Raw genomic sequence first — 16,271 nt, 5'->3', positions numbered from 1 at the left:
ACAAAATCATATAATATGTACAAAGACAATAATTTTAGAAGAAAAAAAAAACAACCTCTGATTGACATCATTTAATGCAGACCTGGCATAAAAAAGTAGCACATCAAGTTAAAGAAATGAATTTGTTGAAGATACATTTGGCCAACTTTCCACATCCCTACACTGTCAATAAATCATAGTTTATTTAATGAAAAAATAAGACAGTCAACTGAAGAAAAACATGCAACATTACATGAGTGTATTACAACAAAATCATAGATTTATGTGTAATGAGACATTGCTTTCCTGCAATTGAAATGAGACAGTTCCAATCACAAATAACACTGTATTCAAGTTTTTATATACAGTAGCCTACAACTTGAAATATCTGAAGAAACAGCAATGTTCTTTATGTTTTACTTGTACAATAATCAATCTGATGTTTTCACTGACAGATAACCACAACGTCATTATTCTTGGCATTTTCTGAATGAACAGTGCAAGTCTACAGAAATACAAAGATTTTCCTACTAAAGACTGATTTTCACCCTCAAACAGTCTGACAATAAACATATACTGTATTGTGAAGGCCTTTGGACTCTTCAGCAGAGGTCTTCAGGGTCCAAAATTTTGGACACAATTGGAAATGGAACTACCTTAAATGAACAAATCAATAAAAAAAAAACTTGGGTCTTCATTGTCTTAACTTGGAATTTGGCTTTAGAATGAACTTTTCACAACTTGGGGCTTTGTAGTCTTGATCAGGAACTTGGGACTGATTTGTCTTGACTTAAGACTTTGTTGTCTTGACTTGACTTGGGTCTGAATTGCCTTGACATGGGATTTGACTTGGGAATGATTTGTCTGGACTTGGAACTCGACCTAGCACTTAATTATCTAGAGTTGGGACTGAATTGTCTTGACTATTGACTGATTTGTCTGGACTTGGAACTTTACCTGGGACTGATTTGTCTGGACTTAGGACTGATTTGTCTGGACTTGGAACTGACTTGTCCAGACTTGTGACTAATTTGTCTGGAGTTGGGACTTGGGCCTGAATTATCTTGACTTGGGTCTTGATTTTGAACTTATTTGTCTTGATTTGGATTTGTCTCGAAGGATTTGAGACAGGACTTCATAGCCAAGACTTGAGACTCACTTCTGATCTTCAAACCTATGTCTGGCACGAGCATAATGCTGCCAATTAACTTGAAGTTGTTTGAAAAGAGCAGTGCTACTTGACATTTTTCCTGCACTTAATAGTTCACACTATCCATCAGATTTACATATCTTACTCGGACAAATGTGTTTTTCCCAGAACATGATTGTGACACATGGTGGCATTGCAGCTGATAGGGAGTCCTTTTGGAGCCGATCGGGTATTACACATTGACACAAAACCAAGACTTGGGGCAATATAACAAGACTCTACCCAACCTGATTAGACTGAATATAATTTGGATCCTGTTCAATCACGCACCGGATCGGTTCTTAATTACAAGTGAACCTGTGAAGACTTATACTCTCCAATTCATTTGTCTGAATGGCTGAAAACAAAAGCACTGTACACATACTCAAGAGCCCATGAACCTTAAACAATGCTAATTCAGATCATGCAAATAGTTGAACCAAATCCAATAAGAATACGATGTACCTTTTGATTGTTTTCCTTTTAAAGTTTGCGACTTCTTCAATTGAATTTAGTCTTTTTGAGGTATATGTACTGTATCATCTATAACTGTACAGGTTTTTACTGCTGGTTCTGCTGGTAAATTATAATCAGTAATATTGCACAAAAAGCAAAGACAAGAAGACGTGTCAAAAGCATGATTGTTGCAATTAAGAGCATATGGGATTCCATACAATAAGGCATTGCTTTGATGAAAACATCTGGACTAACAGTTCACAGTTTTAATTAATGCTTGACTCACTAGCGATTATGACGTCCTCTTTAGTATTGATTGTTTCAATCATCACATCGACACAAAACTACAACTGGACCTATACACTCCTTAGTTCTGACACAGAGTACCTGATATGTAGAGATGGAAGCAGCTGGCCAATCACAAACCAGGGGAAGGTTGGGTGGGGGAGGGTCATCACATGGATGACAAAGCGAGGAAATGTGTGAACGGAAATTAAGCTGCCAATCAACAGTGGTGAAAGGTTGTTTCATACACAATCATTCTATGCTACAAGCACAGTTGAAAAAAGAAAAAAATATTCCCCTTATACATATTAAATCCACATATTTCGCAGACATCTGTGGAAATAATATATTAATCTGGGATCTTTGCCTTATCTAAAATTAAAATTATTAATTGTGAATCCATGATAGATTCCAGGTGGGAGAAGAAAAAACAAAACAATAACGCCAAAGGGCCAGCTTTTCTTGTTTTAATGCTGCTAATATAGCCTATTTACAATCATCTATTGTATGCAACAGAAATAGCCTCTGTTTTCACTAATAAGCTGATATGTTCTGGCCATTTACCAAAGAAGAAGATTAAAATTAACCAAAAAAACAAGGGAATTCATTAATTGTGCTTTTTAACCCACAAATCCACTTCATCACTGAAATGGGACAATTTTAAGAGGCACCACTTGAAGTGCTTACATCAGTCAATGAGAATCTCTAAAGCTATAACAAGGACTGAAAATACAAATCGTAAATATAGTATATTTATATATTTATAAAGTTGATACAATTCCCTTCCAGTCCGATGTCCAGTTTAAAAAATATTTTCTTCATGCTGTCAAATGTCTGACATGAAGGATCCCTCTTTGTGTCAGTGCTCAAAGCCCTTATGATGCTCTAAGAGAGAAATGTCTTCGCCAGGGTTAATTCTAGTTACCCCAAAATCTGGATGACACAGGAAGCTTGTGCTAAAAAGCAGGAAGTTTTTAATGCAGGAGGTTGTTTTAACGAGAAGACAGTTCATGGTGTGTCTCGGGAATCCTTCTACTCTGCGGTTAAACAGTTACCTCATTCTTACTGGCAGTGCGGTATGTGTGGTGATGGCCGGGAATGTACTGTAGGTGATCCACCGTGTGTGTTCGTCGGGAGGCAAACGCCTGCCTCTTAGACGTGGTCACGTGGTGGTTGACCGTCAGCGTGTTGTAGGAGTCGTTAGAGGCACTGGGCTGAGAGTGCATCTTGGTCATCTTGTGGCGGTCCATGACAGGCGTGGTTGGCATCAGCATGTCGGCGTGAGACATCGCTCGTGCCATCGCCTTCTCCCGGAACTTGTCACGCCTCATTGCCGGGGACAGCAAGGGATCCTGGGAGTGGAGGCGGTCCGCTGACAGTAGCTGCTCCTCTGAGAGGTGGCGGCTGCTCCCGTAGGCGGCAGCTGCCATGACGCCATAAGAAGATAAGCCGTAGTCTCCGCGACGCGGTGTCCTGGGAGGAGACAGGACGTGGTCCTGGGACATGGCTCTCTGGACTCGGCGGGGACGCTGCCGCTGCTGGTGCTGCTGGTGCTGTTGGTGATGCTGGGGATCTGCATTCAGCTTCACCATGTGGGTCGGTCCCCGGCCTCCGAAGTCAGGATGATGATGCTTCCTTGTGTAGTACTCATCTATGTCCTTATCACCTGAGGAGTAAGAAAACACGTGATGACTGTATCAACCGTATTAAGACTACTGGTTTTGCTTTGAAGAAATACACCCTTTAGATGCTTGTACAGTATTAGGCACAATTTGGAAAATAAGATATTTTGTAATTAAGTGCCTTAATTATCAGTTGTAAAAAAATCTCTCTGTGAATGTGCACCTGTTTCCTAGGTGGCCATTCATTATCTCTCAATGACAATCAATAAGACTGTCATGATAGAGCTCCAGGGGCCCATTACACCAAATCTGCAACATGCAAGTTCCAAAGTTGAAGCATGAGACAATTTCTTTTCTTGTTAAATTTGACACATCAAAACAAACAAATGAATCTTGCAATCCATGCATGAGCATGCAAGAACCCTATAGGACTTTAATACAAATTTATAATGCAAATTTATCTGCAATATTCAAGCACCAATCATTTGTGAGACATGATGCTGGAACTGTTTGGAATCTGCAAGGTTTGGGTCAGGTTTATTTTCATGTTTTTTGTTTTTTCATCGAAGAGAAAAGTTAAGACTGTGAAACGTTTCACCATGCCCAGCTGGAAGGAGGCTCCTTAGAGTTTCTCTGTGTGGAGTCACTCAGTGGAAAGTCTCATTATAAAAGGTTGATTCATGAGCTGGTCAATTGGAGACTCTGACCCATTACTGGGTGAGTCCCTGTTGAATGAACACGAGAAAACCAGTACCTGTGCTGTGTAATCTTTGTAATATTAATAAATCAAGTGACTGTGGGCAAACATCAGCAACACAATCAGACGCCACAGTCAAATATGAAAAAAAGGGACAGCCGTGATCCTAAAGGCAGTAGGAATACTTCTTGTCAACATGTCTTTGCTGGTATTAAAATATGCTTGCTCTCACTTATACAAGGCACCGAACTGAACTTCCCATACGAGTACAAGCTTATTATAATCATTCTGACATGTTTTTGTGTCACTCTAAAATTTAGGTTAATCCTTAAATAGTTTAAATAGGCTTTTTAGATTAAATTTAAATATTCTGATTAGAATAAGAGTGGTTGAAAAGCTCGAGGGAAGACAATGCTAATGTCTGCACCTTCTGGCTCCTGTTGAGGGGATGATAATAAGCATGAACACAACAGTTGGCGAGTCCTATTCAGACTGTTTTGAATTGTTTTGTCCTTTTTCTTCATGGAAAAACAGGACAACTCAGACTCTCTTCAGTGTAGTTGTCCTTCAGCCGCGGAGAGGCCTCATTAGGATGCTGCAGTACTCAACAGTTCATGCGCTGCTGGTGCTGGAATGGGAAACCGGTCGTTTAATACCTCTGCCAGAAAGCAGGTAGGTCTCTCCGCTGTGTGAACACACCTCTAATGGTAAAGTCATTACGGCTATAGGAATCACCTCTCAACAGAGTTCCATCTACCTGTTTTTTGGCAGTTCTGGCACACAAGGGGACGTTACCGCTGAAGTTCTCTGATTAACTGTTGCAGCTAAGGGGTCGTTACCTCTGCGATCGTTAATTATCGCAGAACACTGAGGGCGAACGGCTGCTTTAGGACCATAGCACGCTTCACAGAGTCATGGAGAAAAGTGACGGTGGGGATTACTTGTCTGAATGCTCAGGGAGAGATGTCACGCCTGGATACAGAAGGTCACCTTATTGTCCCACCACAAGGGGTTTCATGTCCACTGCTCTGTGCATTCTTAATGAAGGAGGCCCGACTGTGGCCTGTGGCAATGAGCTCCAGTGTTTTTCCCTGAGGGATTGGTTTAGATATGACATTATGGCAGAAAATGTCAACCAAACTCAACCAGAGGCTACAAGTATGCAGACAATTGACAAGCCGTGGCCCATAGCTCCATTCATAGGTCAAACTAAAGTATCCAGTGACTGTGAGAGATCTGTAGTGATTACACACTCAAATGTTAATGTGGCAGGAATTCATTATGTCCCCCTTTGATAAGAAAAAGAAAAAAAAAAAAACACAGTAAATGCTCAAATAAAAAGGCAACAACAGTGGGGGTGGAGATCATGTCCTTTTATTTTTTCCTCTACTGTGCCATTTGTTGAAATTATCATCAATGAAACTCAAACCTTCCTGCAAATGTTTCAAATTAAAAGCTTGGAGGGTGGATAGTGTTCACATCTACAGCATATAAAAGAAGAGAATAGGTAGTCCACACACTTTTGTGGACCTGCTTTTTGTTCACGTGGCTCACAAAGACGATGTTGGTATAAATGTTTGGGAATTTTTTTTAACCTGACCTGACAACCACTCCTTTTCCTTCAAAATAAAAGCTTACCCGGAATGGTAGGTATCATGCTTAGCAGTGGTTCCCAACCTGTGGGCTGGGATAGGAACTTTTATGTTGTCGCCGGTATATGTTGATTGCTGTCAGTCCAATTGCGCACTAAAAGATTAAATTGCAAAAACTGGAGTATCAAAATGGATCGCTTGTTGGCAACAGAAAGAATTAAAAGAAAAGAGACTTGAGAGATAGATGGTGAATCGACAAGTGATCTCCCCCCTGTCAAACAGAAAAGAAAAGTTTTCCCTGCTTTCAGTTCAGTCCTGAATGTTTTGTTGTTATCCTTAAAATAAAAGGTGCTCTGAGAAGACGTTTAAAGTCCCCTGTAATGTTACGGAGCCAGATGTGGTCTGCCAACCTTTTTGAGAATTTAATGTAAAATATCTGAGCAGGGAGTGTTGATATTCATTGATGACCTGATAGAGTTAGTGCTGTGGAAATACAATATCCTGTATTTATCATGACAAGATGTAAACATGGAGGCAGTGTTGAGTTCGCATTAGCACAAATCTGCATCAACAGCAAGTCAGAACAGGTGCAGACCTCTCACTAAAATATGATAAAAGATAATATCAGGGGAAATTAGGTCTGGACACTAAAAAATAAATAATAAATAAAGACTGCAGCCACAATTTAAAGGTCCCATATTTTACACTTTTACTGTGTTTTATTGGAAGTGTTTATACATAAGAAGATATATTTGTAATTTTAAGAACCAAAAACCATCTCAATGTACTTTTACATCTCCTCTCTCAGCTCTAGTAACAACAGGTGGGTGAGCCAATCAGAAGAGGAGGCTCTGAGCCTCAGTGGCCTCAAACTGGCCAACTGCAAATGCACTTCTTCACCATCTTCCTGTAGAGCAGCCTCTTGATTTAAGTCCTGCTTTTTTATGAGTGTACACGTTACACTGTTTACACTTTAACTGACTGAAATGATTTAAGAGGGGCGATGCATATTGCTCGATCCCATCTCTGCGGCACTTTACAATTAACATGATTGCGAGAGGGCTAAAGGGTCCCGAGCGTGGAGTGGAGCTACAAACACAGGAAATTGCTAACAGTGGCTAATTAAACCCCAGCTCCCACTCTGCTAGATTAGGTTCAATATAGCCAGTATATTTATGTGTCAGCTATTGATCGCAGAAGACTGTAATCATATAATGCACTAACACTCATGGAACTGGTGGAACATCAATTATAAAGTGATCTTTAGAGGGGTTCAAAGCAGAAGTGGTGGAATTTAAAGGGAGAAAGCAGCAATATCATTATGTTTTTTTTTTTCTGGGAGGATTAAAAGGTGGCTTGTCTGTTCTGAAAGGTGTTTTAATTCCTTTTAGGGTGATTAAGGTGAAAGACAATAGAATAGATCTTCTTTGCTGCCTCCTCAGAGGAGCTGAGCGGGTTATTTTAGAGCAGCGTCCTCAATCTCTGCCTCGTTGACATCACTGAAGGACGGCACACACACACACGCACACACGATCATTTAAAATTGCACATAAACCATACTAATTTAATTCAGTCATCATCATCTCTCCAGATGGTTTAATTAAAACAGCAAGTAATTATATTACTTTTAGGCTTGTTTCCAAAGACCTCACTCATGCTTGAATCTACTATTTAATGTTTTTTTTGTTTTTTTTTTCCCCCAAGTGGAAGGGCTTTCTTCAAGAGACGACTTTGCTTGCTTGTTTGACAAATTCTGCGGGGCTCCTGTCTCAAATTCGAAAAGCCTCTTTGTAGTTCGCCATGATTCATCTCTGATTTTGTGTGTGTGTGTACAAGGCTCCGGTGAGATAAGAGCAAAGCCTCGAGTCGATAAGGGAGAGAAAAGGCAAACGTATAAAAGACGAATGTTGAACGCGCTGAAAGGAGATTGCGCCGATGCGTGTTTTTCTATCACCTAACTGTGCCATGGAAAAAAAAAAGGGGGGGGGGGCAACGACACTTTTAAATAGCTCTCTCCCAGTGTGTAACTTCTCTTAATATTCAAGGACAGTGAGCTGTGCGTTCACATGTGTTCAGAGAAACTGTGTAGCAATTTGTTATGCATTGAATTCATTCCTGCAAATACTGTGTTGTGCGGGTAGAATAAGCCAAACACAAATCCTCTGGATAAACGGCTCTGCGATGTTTTCACTGACATTTTAAACCCAGAAAAGCTACTTGAGGCCACAGGAATTTTTTTTTTTTTTTTTTTTACTGTCTACAAATCTATTAAATGTGGTAACACGACATAATACACAAGTGAGCATAGAGCATGTTTCCTCTTGTAGTGCTTAAATCAGCCAACACGACATGATGGCACATGTAGCCGCGCATATTCAATGTCTGTTTACTTGATTCAAGATTTTTCCTCATAGTCTGAAAACTGAAAAATGGATGGTCTCAAGTGGAGGATCTGAAGTATGAGTAGTCAACTGAAAATGCTTTTATACATCAAGTTTCTTCACTGGCATCTTAAAGTTTCTGTTTGAACCACATCTCTAAAATCCTCCTGAGCTCTCTATCAGATCTTCTTACACACCTTGATATTATCTACACACAATAATCAGATTAAATAAATCTGTAATGTATTCGCTTACACTGTCTTCCACATGTTTTCTCTCCATTATACCGCAACAAGCCAACAAGGCTACAAGGCCACAACATCAGGCATGCTCTCTAAACTCATTTTTCTCTCTCTTCAGGACTAACCTTGAATCTGCGAATCAAACCCTTCCTCTACAGTTCTTCATACAAATGCGTTTGAATATGGCTGGAAGACAAACAGACTCATCATACTCATGTTGATCCACGTATAAAGAAACTGCAAAACCCACTAGAAGTTTTTATTTTTCCTTTTTTTTTTTTTTTTTAAGAAGGGCTGTTTCCTTTGCAGCAAATAACATATTGTTTAGTTTATAGCAGGGGTATTCGATTAAAGTAAAGGAAAGGTCAGAGTTAATAATAATAATTGAAAATTATAATAATGTGCTTAATTTTACAAAATGAAATAAAAAGTGTAGCTTGACTTCCCATTTTTCTCTTTAATGATTAATTCCAGCAGTCAACCAACAGTCTCAACTAGTTTTATAAAAAAAAAAAAAAAAAACAATCTACAGCTGTCACATGACCACTGCCATGAAGGCAAGAAAAGCTGCGCCAGTTAAAATACAAACGCTCAAAATGTAATATTTCGGATAGGACGCCGTCTCGGTCCAGATCCGGAATGTGGTCCGCCTGTGAGTGAACTCTGGTCTATAGTAAAGTGACTCGTGTACATGCATGAGTCAGGCTGAGTAATAGCTATGTAGCTGTATGTAAAATACATTTACATCTGTAGTTCCGTTGGTCCAGAAGAACCAGCAGGTGTAAACATGACATCCTTATGTCACCCCCTAAATTCCAGGGACCTGACAACAAGTCACGCAGCGCTTCACTGAACCCAAAGCGATTCTTCTCCCACAAAGAGCTCACCAAAACATCACTAATTAGGAGCATTATTCGTCGACATATAGTTGTGGGGATAGTTACTATGTGGTTGCTGCGAGTAGAAGACGAGAAGAAACCTCTTTTATAAACACCTTTTCAGTCTTTGTATGACTCCTTCCACTCGTGTGCTGACGGTGTTATGTGTGTTACCATGGTAACCAAAGGATCCTGCATAAATATGGGCTAAACGTAACAGAAACATTTACTGACGGTGATCGGATTTTAAACTCATCTCCAGATCTTTATAATAGTAGTTTATCTTTGGAATTCATGGTAAAAATCACTAAATCCTGATTATTTAAATGGAAAATCTTCAGTATCTTCAGAGTCTGTGCTGAACTGGGTATAAACTGGGCCTGAGATCATTTATTCGAATGTCACATTAAAAGCATGTTTCATGGAGAATGCAACTCTAGATCTTCAACTACAATGCTTGCGTGTGAATATTGTAAGCAAATTTTTTTTAAGTGGCATTAACCACTCTACACTGAGACTTCCAAGTTAAATGAATAAATAAAAATCTGTATAAACACTCAAAACATGCATCTAATCTAACGAACAGGAGGCATGCACTGGTCGTGATGTTGAAATGGCAGCATCCATGTTGTCGTCGAGTTGAAAATGCCACAGCAAACATAATGAACTGTAGCATTGCTTAGGCATTAAAGCGCCATCCTATTGGCTTATAGAAGCCATTCAGCTGAGAAAAAAAAAAAAAAAAAAAAAAAAAAAAAAAAAACGGCTCTTAATATGTCATTAAGAGACATTAGCAACATGACATGGGCCGCAGATGGAGCCAAATTACACGCCAATTAGATGTCAGTGGATGGGCCGATAGATGAGTCGATGGGAATGAGTATGGGGGCTTTAGCGCGTTGTCATGCATTTTAAGAAGTTTATTTCCCTAAAAAGGTGGAAAAAATGAGAGAACTATCTGCGTGATGAGGCACCAAACATCTGGAGATACTTATCATGATGCATGTCTCTGTAATGGACATTCAGACGTTTAATCAGGCCAGACGCAGCGAATGCGGCAACCCTTTAATGCACAGGGCACGAGGGTGACGTCATTCCCTGCCTTTTTTTTTTTTTTTTTTTTTTTTCAGTGCATCAGGCAAAACACGGCGACAGAGGACGAATGAAGGACCACCTACTTAATCTGTGGAGAGAGGAGGAGTATGTACTTAAGTCAGACTTGAGGGCCAGCTCGTAGGAGGGCGGCAGATGGCTGAGGTTCTGGAAGGACCTGGACAGGGACAGGTCGTAGGGCTCCGTGGCTGAGGTCAGGATGTTGTTCATCCGCTGGGGTCTTTCTACAAGGGGGACAGAGGAGGAAACCGTGCAGTGCAGTCAGTTCACAGAAAGTCAGAAAGATTGGGGTGAACGGCAGCTTTTAGCTTTTGTCACACCATCTGATAGATCTACTGGAGGTCAGCCTTTGGAGATCTGCCTGGTTGCAGTTCTGGATGTGTGGCCTGGTGCTGCAGTGGTTACAGGTTTTCTTTGGACCATTTATTCCAAATTAAATAATAGCATGTTGGGGTATTAAAACTTATGCAGGGAGCGACTTTATATCATCTGAATTTACTTCTTGAAGAGAATTTTTGCCTGCTTTATTTGACTACAAGAATCTCTTGCAGCCGATACTAACTGTAGCTACCTAGCAGCAACCACTGTGTTAAGGAGTTTGTACTGTATTTATCCTATGATATGGAAAAGTTTGGTTGTATTATTTTCTTCCAGACAAGATTTTTTAATATATTTTCAGTCGGTTTGAACATTAATTCACTGGTTTACCAAATAAGACCAGTAGGCAGCTACATCTTATTCAGAATAATGCTGCTGCTGCCGCTGCTGCCGCTGCTGGGTTACACCTACAACTAATAAGACAGAGCATGGCACTCCAATTCTCCAGTCTGTGTACTGGCTGCCAATCACATACAGAACTGAATTTAACGTTTTACTTATTGTCTACAAGTCACTAAATAGTCTGGGCCTTCAATATTTTTCTGAAATGTTTGATGTATAGCTAGCAGGTCTCTAAGAACTGCAGGAGCCGTCAACTAGTTGTGTGCCCTTTTACTTCTATTCTGTATGCTTCTTTTATATCTGAACATCTCCCATCTACTTGGGTTTACTCGGTGTGCCCAGAATCAGAACTGCTAAAACTGTCCACTCATTTAAATCAGGGCATAAAGCATCACTTTTTGCTGCAGCTCACCAATAAATTACATACGTTAACATCTTTTTAATCCTGTGCCGTGTTTGCATTTGTGTCTGAATGGTGCTGTATAAATAAAGTTGCCCTGCCCAGCCTTCTGTTAAGCACCTTGAATGACCTCTGTGTATGATAATGTGCTCTACAAATACATTTACCTTGCCTAATTCCTCATACAGCTTCCAAATAAGCAAACTTTTCTTTTTTTGCTTGGCTGAACTTTAAGATTCCTCAAATGATTTTGTCCTTTGCAAACTTTACAAGAACACCGTAGCAGTTAAGAACTGGTTATAAAGAGCAGTTGAGAAATTGTGCAGTGTTTTTCCTGCTAAGGCAAACTATGCTCCCTGATTTTTGAAGGGAGTCTGGTGACTTTCACCCCCTGGGCATCCGATGTTATTGTTCATTGAATGTTGACAAGTTGTAGCATTAACACAATTTACTAATCTGTGCTTATTTGCTTCTGAGGCAGCTGGAGACTGCATCTGTTAACTGCAGCTCAAATGACACTTGTTTTTTTCTTTTTTTTTTTCTTCAACAGTTCATTTTGAGATATCAGTGATACGTGTGGCACCGTTAAGGCTCCCTGCGCTGCGTGTTGCTCCCGTGGCTTCAAGAATTTGGGACGCCCAGTCATGGGTCAGGAGGCACAGCGGGTGGGGAGGGCTGGGATACGGGCAGGGACTCTGGATTTAAAAATAGGACCGGGCGACTACTGCAGCAAGGAGGACAGGGACACACAACACCGAGGAACATATGGTGTAGAGGGGAGACGTTCACTGAGTCGGAAAAAGTGTGTGTGCAGGTTTGTGGGGAAGGTAGAGCCGGTTAGAGGAGTGAAGGACGGAAAAATAATGTGCAAAGAAAAGATTTAGAGATCGGACTAAAGGTCATGGATTCTAATGCAGCGGCGTGAAGTTTTGTGACTGCAAAAAATACACAAGCTCTTATTAAAAAAATGAAAGAAAAAGGAGAATAAAAATGACCCCCGGTGTGCAGATAAATAATTTTGATCTCTACATGATACATGAGGAAGAAAAGATGAAGAAAAATACACATAAACACCATGTGCATGTGTATTACTTACCGTATCTCATTTGTCTGTGGGCTAACAAATCCAAGTGAGAAAAAAAGGATCAATGACAATCAATGTGCACAGAATGTTTCAACCAAACCTCCCATAACTGGAGGCTGCCATGGGTTAACACAAAGACCAAACCAGCAACTCTTGAATTATGCATCGCAGCTACGATCCTCGTCAAAAAGCTAAATAGACTTCAAAAGCACCGTTTGAAGAGTTTTATTTGGTGGTGAAAAGTACTTTTGAAATCCATTTTCCCAGTGAAAAGGCCGCACTGTTTAAGAGGCAGACAGGCAGGAAGTGGACTGCAGCACAACGTTAATGGTGGAAAACTTTGTATAATGACTCTTAGTTTTAAACCTGAAAACACCGACACAAAACGTCTGGCTGTGCAGATTTCAGAATATCATGGAGGGGATTTTTGTAACAAATAAGACCTGATTCCCTCTTTAATTACACGGTGTTTCATTTCATTGGCATCTAGTTTCAGGACCGTTCAGTAATTCCACACTGAAAGCTGCTCCCCTTCCACACAAAATCACATTTAGAGAAATAGATGGGATGCAATAACAGCAATTGGGTTTTCAATAACTTTGAACTGCACAGATGATCCTTTGATTATCATACACTTTTTTTGTTTTTTGCTTTTCATTTTCTCTCGAGACTTCTTTATCAGCTCCTTAGATTTTAATTTCCCTCTGAAAGATACACTTTGGTCGTTGAAATTGGAAAATAGTCTACCTCAAGAACGGTTTGGCTCACGTTCATTTAGAAACAGATAATAACGCATATAAATTCGAAAGTCAAATCAGGTCGATCACCACCATCAAATCTTGGCCTAAACTTCACAGAAAAGATGCAGCGTGATGAGATCTGGCAGCACATTACAAAACTTATATTTTCATTACAGGTTTATTGCTCTACATTAGTGTGTTTTCTTACCCAGTTTAGGAGTGAGCGCGGTCAGGTCCAGGTGGCTGTGCTGATAGTCGTGGTGGTGGTTTCCTGGTGTTAAAGAAGAACAGGAAGAGTTAACGCGCTGGCTTCAGCTCACAGCAGGAAAAAAAATCTGACATAACGGGTGTAAATATACTTTGGCACACTCTGTGTTTAGTCCTCGCCCTTGATGTTGAAGGGTCAGTTCACTCAAATCACAAAAGAAAATAGACTTTCCCTCTTGACTTTTGCGCTATCTAGCCATGGTGTTTTCCCAGTCTTTCAGATTTCTTCAGCAACCCCAAAGAGGTAGAGGTAGAGGTAGAGGTAGAGGTCTGCTTACAGCTTCCAGAGTCCAAACTAAACATGAAGAGGCAGCGTTTAGACCTGCAACAAACTTCCAGAGGAAATAAAACTCTCCCCAACTGTAATAATTTAGTGCTCAATTGTATTATCTTCTTTACTGTTTCATTTTCAGCCAGTGATGTCAATGTTGGTAGGTCAGTCAGCCCTGCACTTTGGTCTGGACTGAAATATCTCAACATCTATCAAATGGATTGCCATGAAATTTGGTGAATAGACACACACACACTGTCCCCTGAAGATAAGACATTGTTTATAGCAGATAAACTTGTGCTCATCTGTGCACCCAGGGGCGTGTTGGTCTTAAAACGGGGTGTGGTCAGGCTCATTGTTGGCACATTGCTATCTTGTGATGCAATGTGCGATTGACCAGCAAAAATCAGGTCAGTGTCATCATTTCACTCTTATTTTAAGGACGTATTATCAAGAGATTGACATGCACCTACAGAGGTGGGCGTACAACACACAAGCAGAGTGAGCCAGTGTTTCCCGTTTATCACCTAGACTAAATCTGTCCACCACAGTTTCATAATGAACCGACTGTTTATTCACGTTTCTCATAATGTAACAAAAAAGATCTTTAATGCGATTTGTGCCGTTACTTCTTGGCAGAGCTGTGCTCAGAGCATTGATTCGCTCAGCCCCTGAGCTTTGCCCCTCAGAGTGCACAGAGCTGCTGGGTGCGTGCTTCAGGACTGGACTCACTGGTCAGTCACAATATGTGATCAACTCACCACAAATAGAAACTAACTCTGTAAAACACGGCATCATGATATCAATCAATCAAGCAGACTTCATTTGTATAGTACTTTTCATACAAACAATGCAACCAACCCCCCCCCCCCCACACACACACACACACACACACGCACACACACGCACACACACGCACACAGAACAATAAATGAGCAAGTAATAAATAAAAACAATAGAAATAAGACAATAATAACAGGAACTGAGGGAAATCTATCATGAATCTCATAAATTTGCTCTGAAGAAGGATAACAATTATGGCAATCCACCATGGTGCAAGCACGCCTGACTTTTAAAGGGAGTGTGAGATTGCACTCTGATTGGTTTATTGTATGTTATGCCTAAAACACTTGAATAATTAAGGAGACTTTTTGAAGCAGCAACTGTTTTTTCTGCTGTGAAAATAGTAAAAGTGATGTGGACACGCCCTGAATGAACTCACACACTCTTTGGACTGTTCAAATAGAGCCCTTAAGTCTTGTTTAATGCATTTCAATTGGGCATTTGTAGGTAATGTGTTGTATAAATAACCTTGTCTTTACACCTGCATTATCTAGATGTTACAATGGTCAACCCGGGATAAAACACTGACCCTCTCTTGCACAACAAGCTGCTGTAACACTGCGATAAATGTCATCCTCGTGTTCAGCAGATTATCAGGTGTCTTTTCCATCCACCCCACTGCAGTCAGTGTTTGCTGCATCACCAGATATAAGAGCTTTGATTTGTTCAGTGTGTCTCCAGTGGGCAGTAAACTGTCAACGCTCAGTTCTGGGTCTGTGAGTGTTTCTTTCATTTGACAGAATCCACAGTGAAACGCCGCTTTGCCAAAAATGATTGATTGCAGCCTCTCTTTAAAAAGGGAACATGGAACATGGCTGCACCTCATGGTGATCCATCTTTGCTGTAAGTGACTCATTTGATGTTGCGCTAACATCGTTATGTGTTGTTTCAGTGGTTAAAGAACAAAGCAACATCATCTGAGACCTCCATCACTGAGCAGAGATGGTGGGGAGTGCAAATAATTTCAGAGTGGAAATACTGCCTTTATTCAATTACACCTGGTTTTTCTGAACAGCAGAGCGTACAAAGCATAGATATATGATGGTGGTACCCTTATTTGCATTTAAATATATTCATCTATCATTCTGTAAGAGTGCTAAAGACAATAAAAACACATCTCTGATAGCTTAAAACAACGACTGTGAGCGCTCTAGCTAGCTGTGAACAGACGACAGGAGGCTTGTTCTGCTTTCGCTAAAGATCAGAGCTGATGTTCCTCTCTCAGCGGGTGGATGTGGCATTTCTGACAAATGTTGTTTGACTTTTGCTAAATTACTCTGCTATGAACTTGAACTTCAAATTAAATTGGTTTTGCACCAAATAAATAACAGCCTTTTTTTTCCCCACAGCAGAGAAAGCGACTGCCATATGAATTTCACACATTAAAATGTAGCACGAAGTGTTTAGCCGGGGTTCATAAGTTTATCACCCTGCGAGGATGGGTTTTCCTTGGTTCAGGGCTTACATGTGTGTGAGATATCTGAATGTTATTGCTGGTATTTTGCAGCAACT

At 40.4% G+C, this 16,271-nt stretch overlaps 1 protein-coding gene across 3 annotated transcripts in view; it reads right to left on the bottom strand.

Annotated features, from left to right (window-relative positions):
- Positions 1-2,698: 2,698 nt before the first annotated feature.
- The window catches only part of LOC111217695 (protein shisa-6 homolog), a 75,135-nt gene continuing 61,562 nt past the window's right edge, over positions 2,699-16,271 (bottom strand). The window contains exons 5-7 of one of the 3 annotated variants that reach the window (XM_022739675.1): positions 13,587-13,649; positions 10,530-10,658; positions 2,699-3,575 (exon numbers count right to left, since the gene is read on the bottom strand). In XM_022739675.1, coding sequence (XP_022595396.1) covers positions 2,953-3,575; positions 10,530-10,658; positions 13,587-13,649 — 815 coding nt within the window. In that variant the 3' untranslated portion in view covers positions 2,699-2,952. Of the gene's footprint in view, positions 3,576-10,499; positions 10,659-13,586; positions 13,650-16,271 lie in introns of all 3 variants that reach the window. The other 2 variants (XM_022739676.1, XM_022739677.1) reach the window with 2 other exon arrangements.

Source organism: Seriola dumerili, unplaced genomic scaffold (genome assembly GCF_002260705.1).
Source record: "Seriola dumerili isolate Sdu_G_001 unplaced genomic scaffold, Sdu_1.0 BDQW01000044.1, whole genome shotgun sequence".
Lineage (NCBI taxonomy): Eukaryota > Metazoa > Chordata > Actinopteri > Carangiformes > Carangidae > Seriola > Seriola dumerili.
This window is presented reverse-complemented; position numbering and strand designations above follow the sequence as displayed.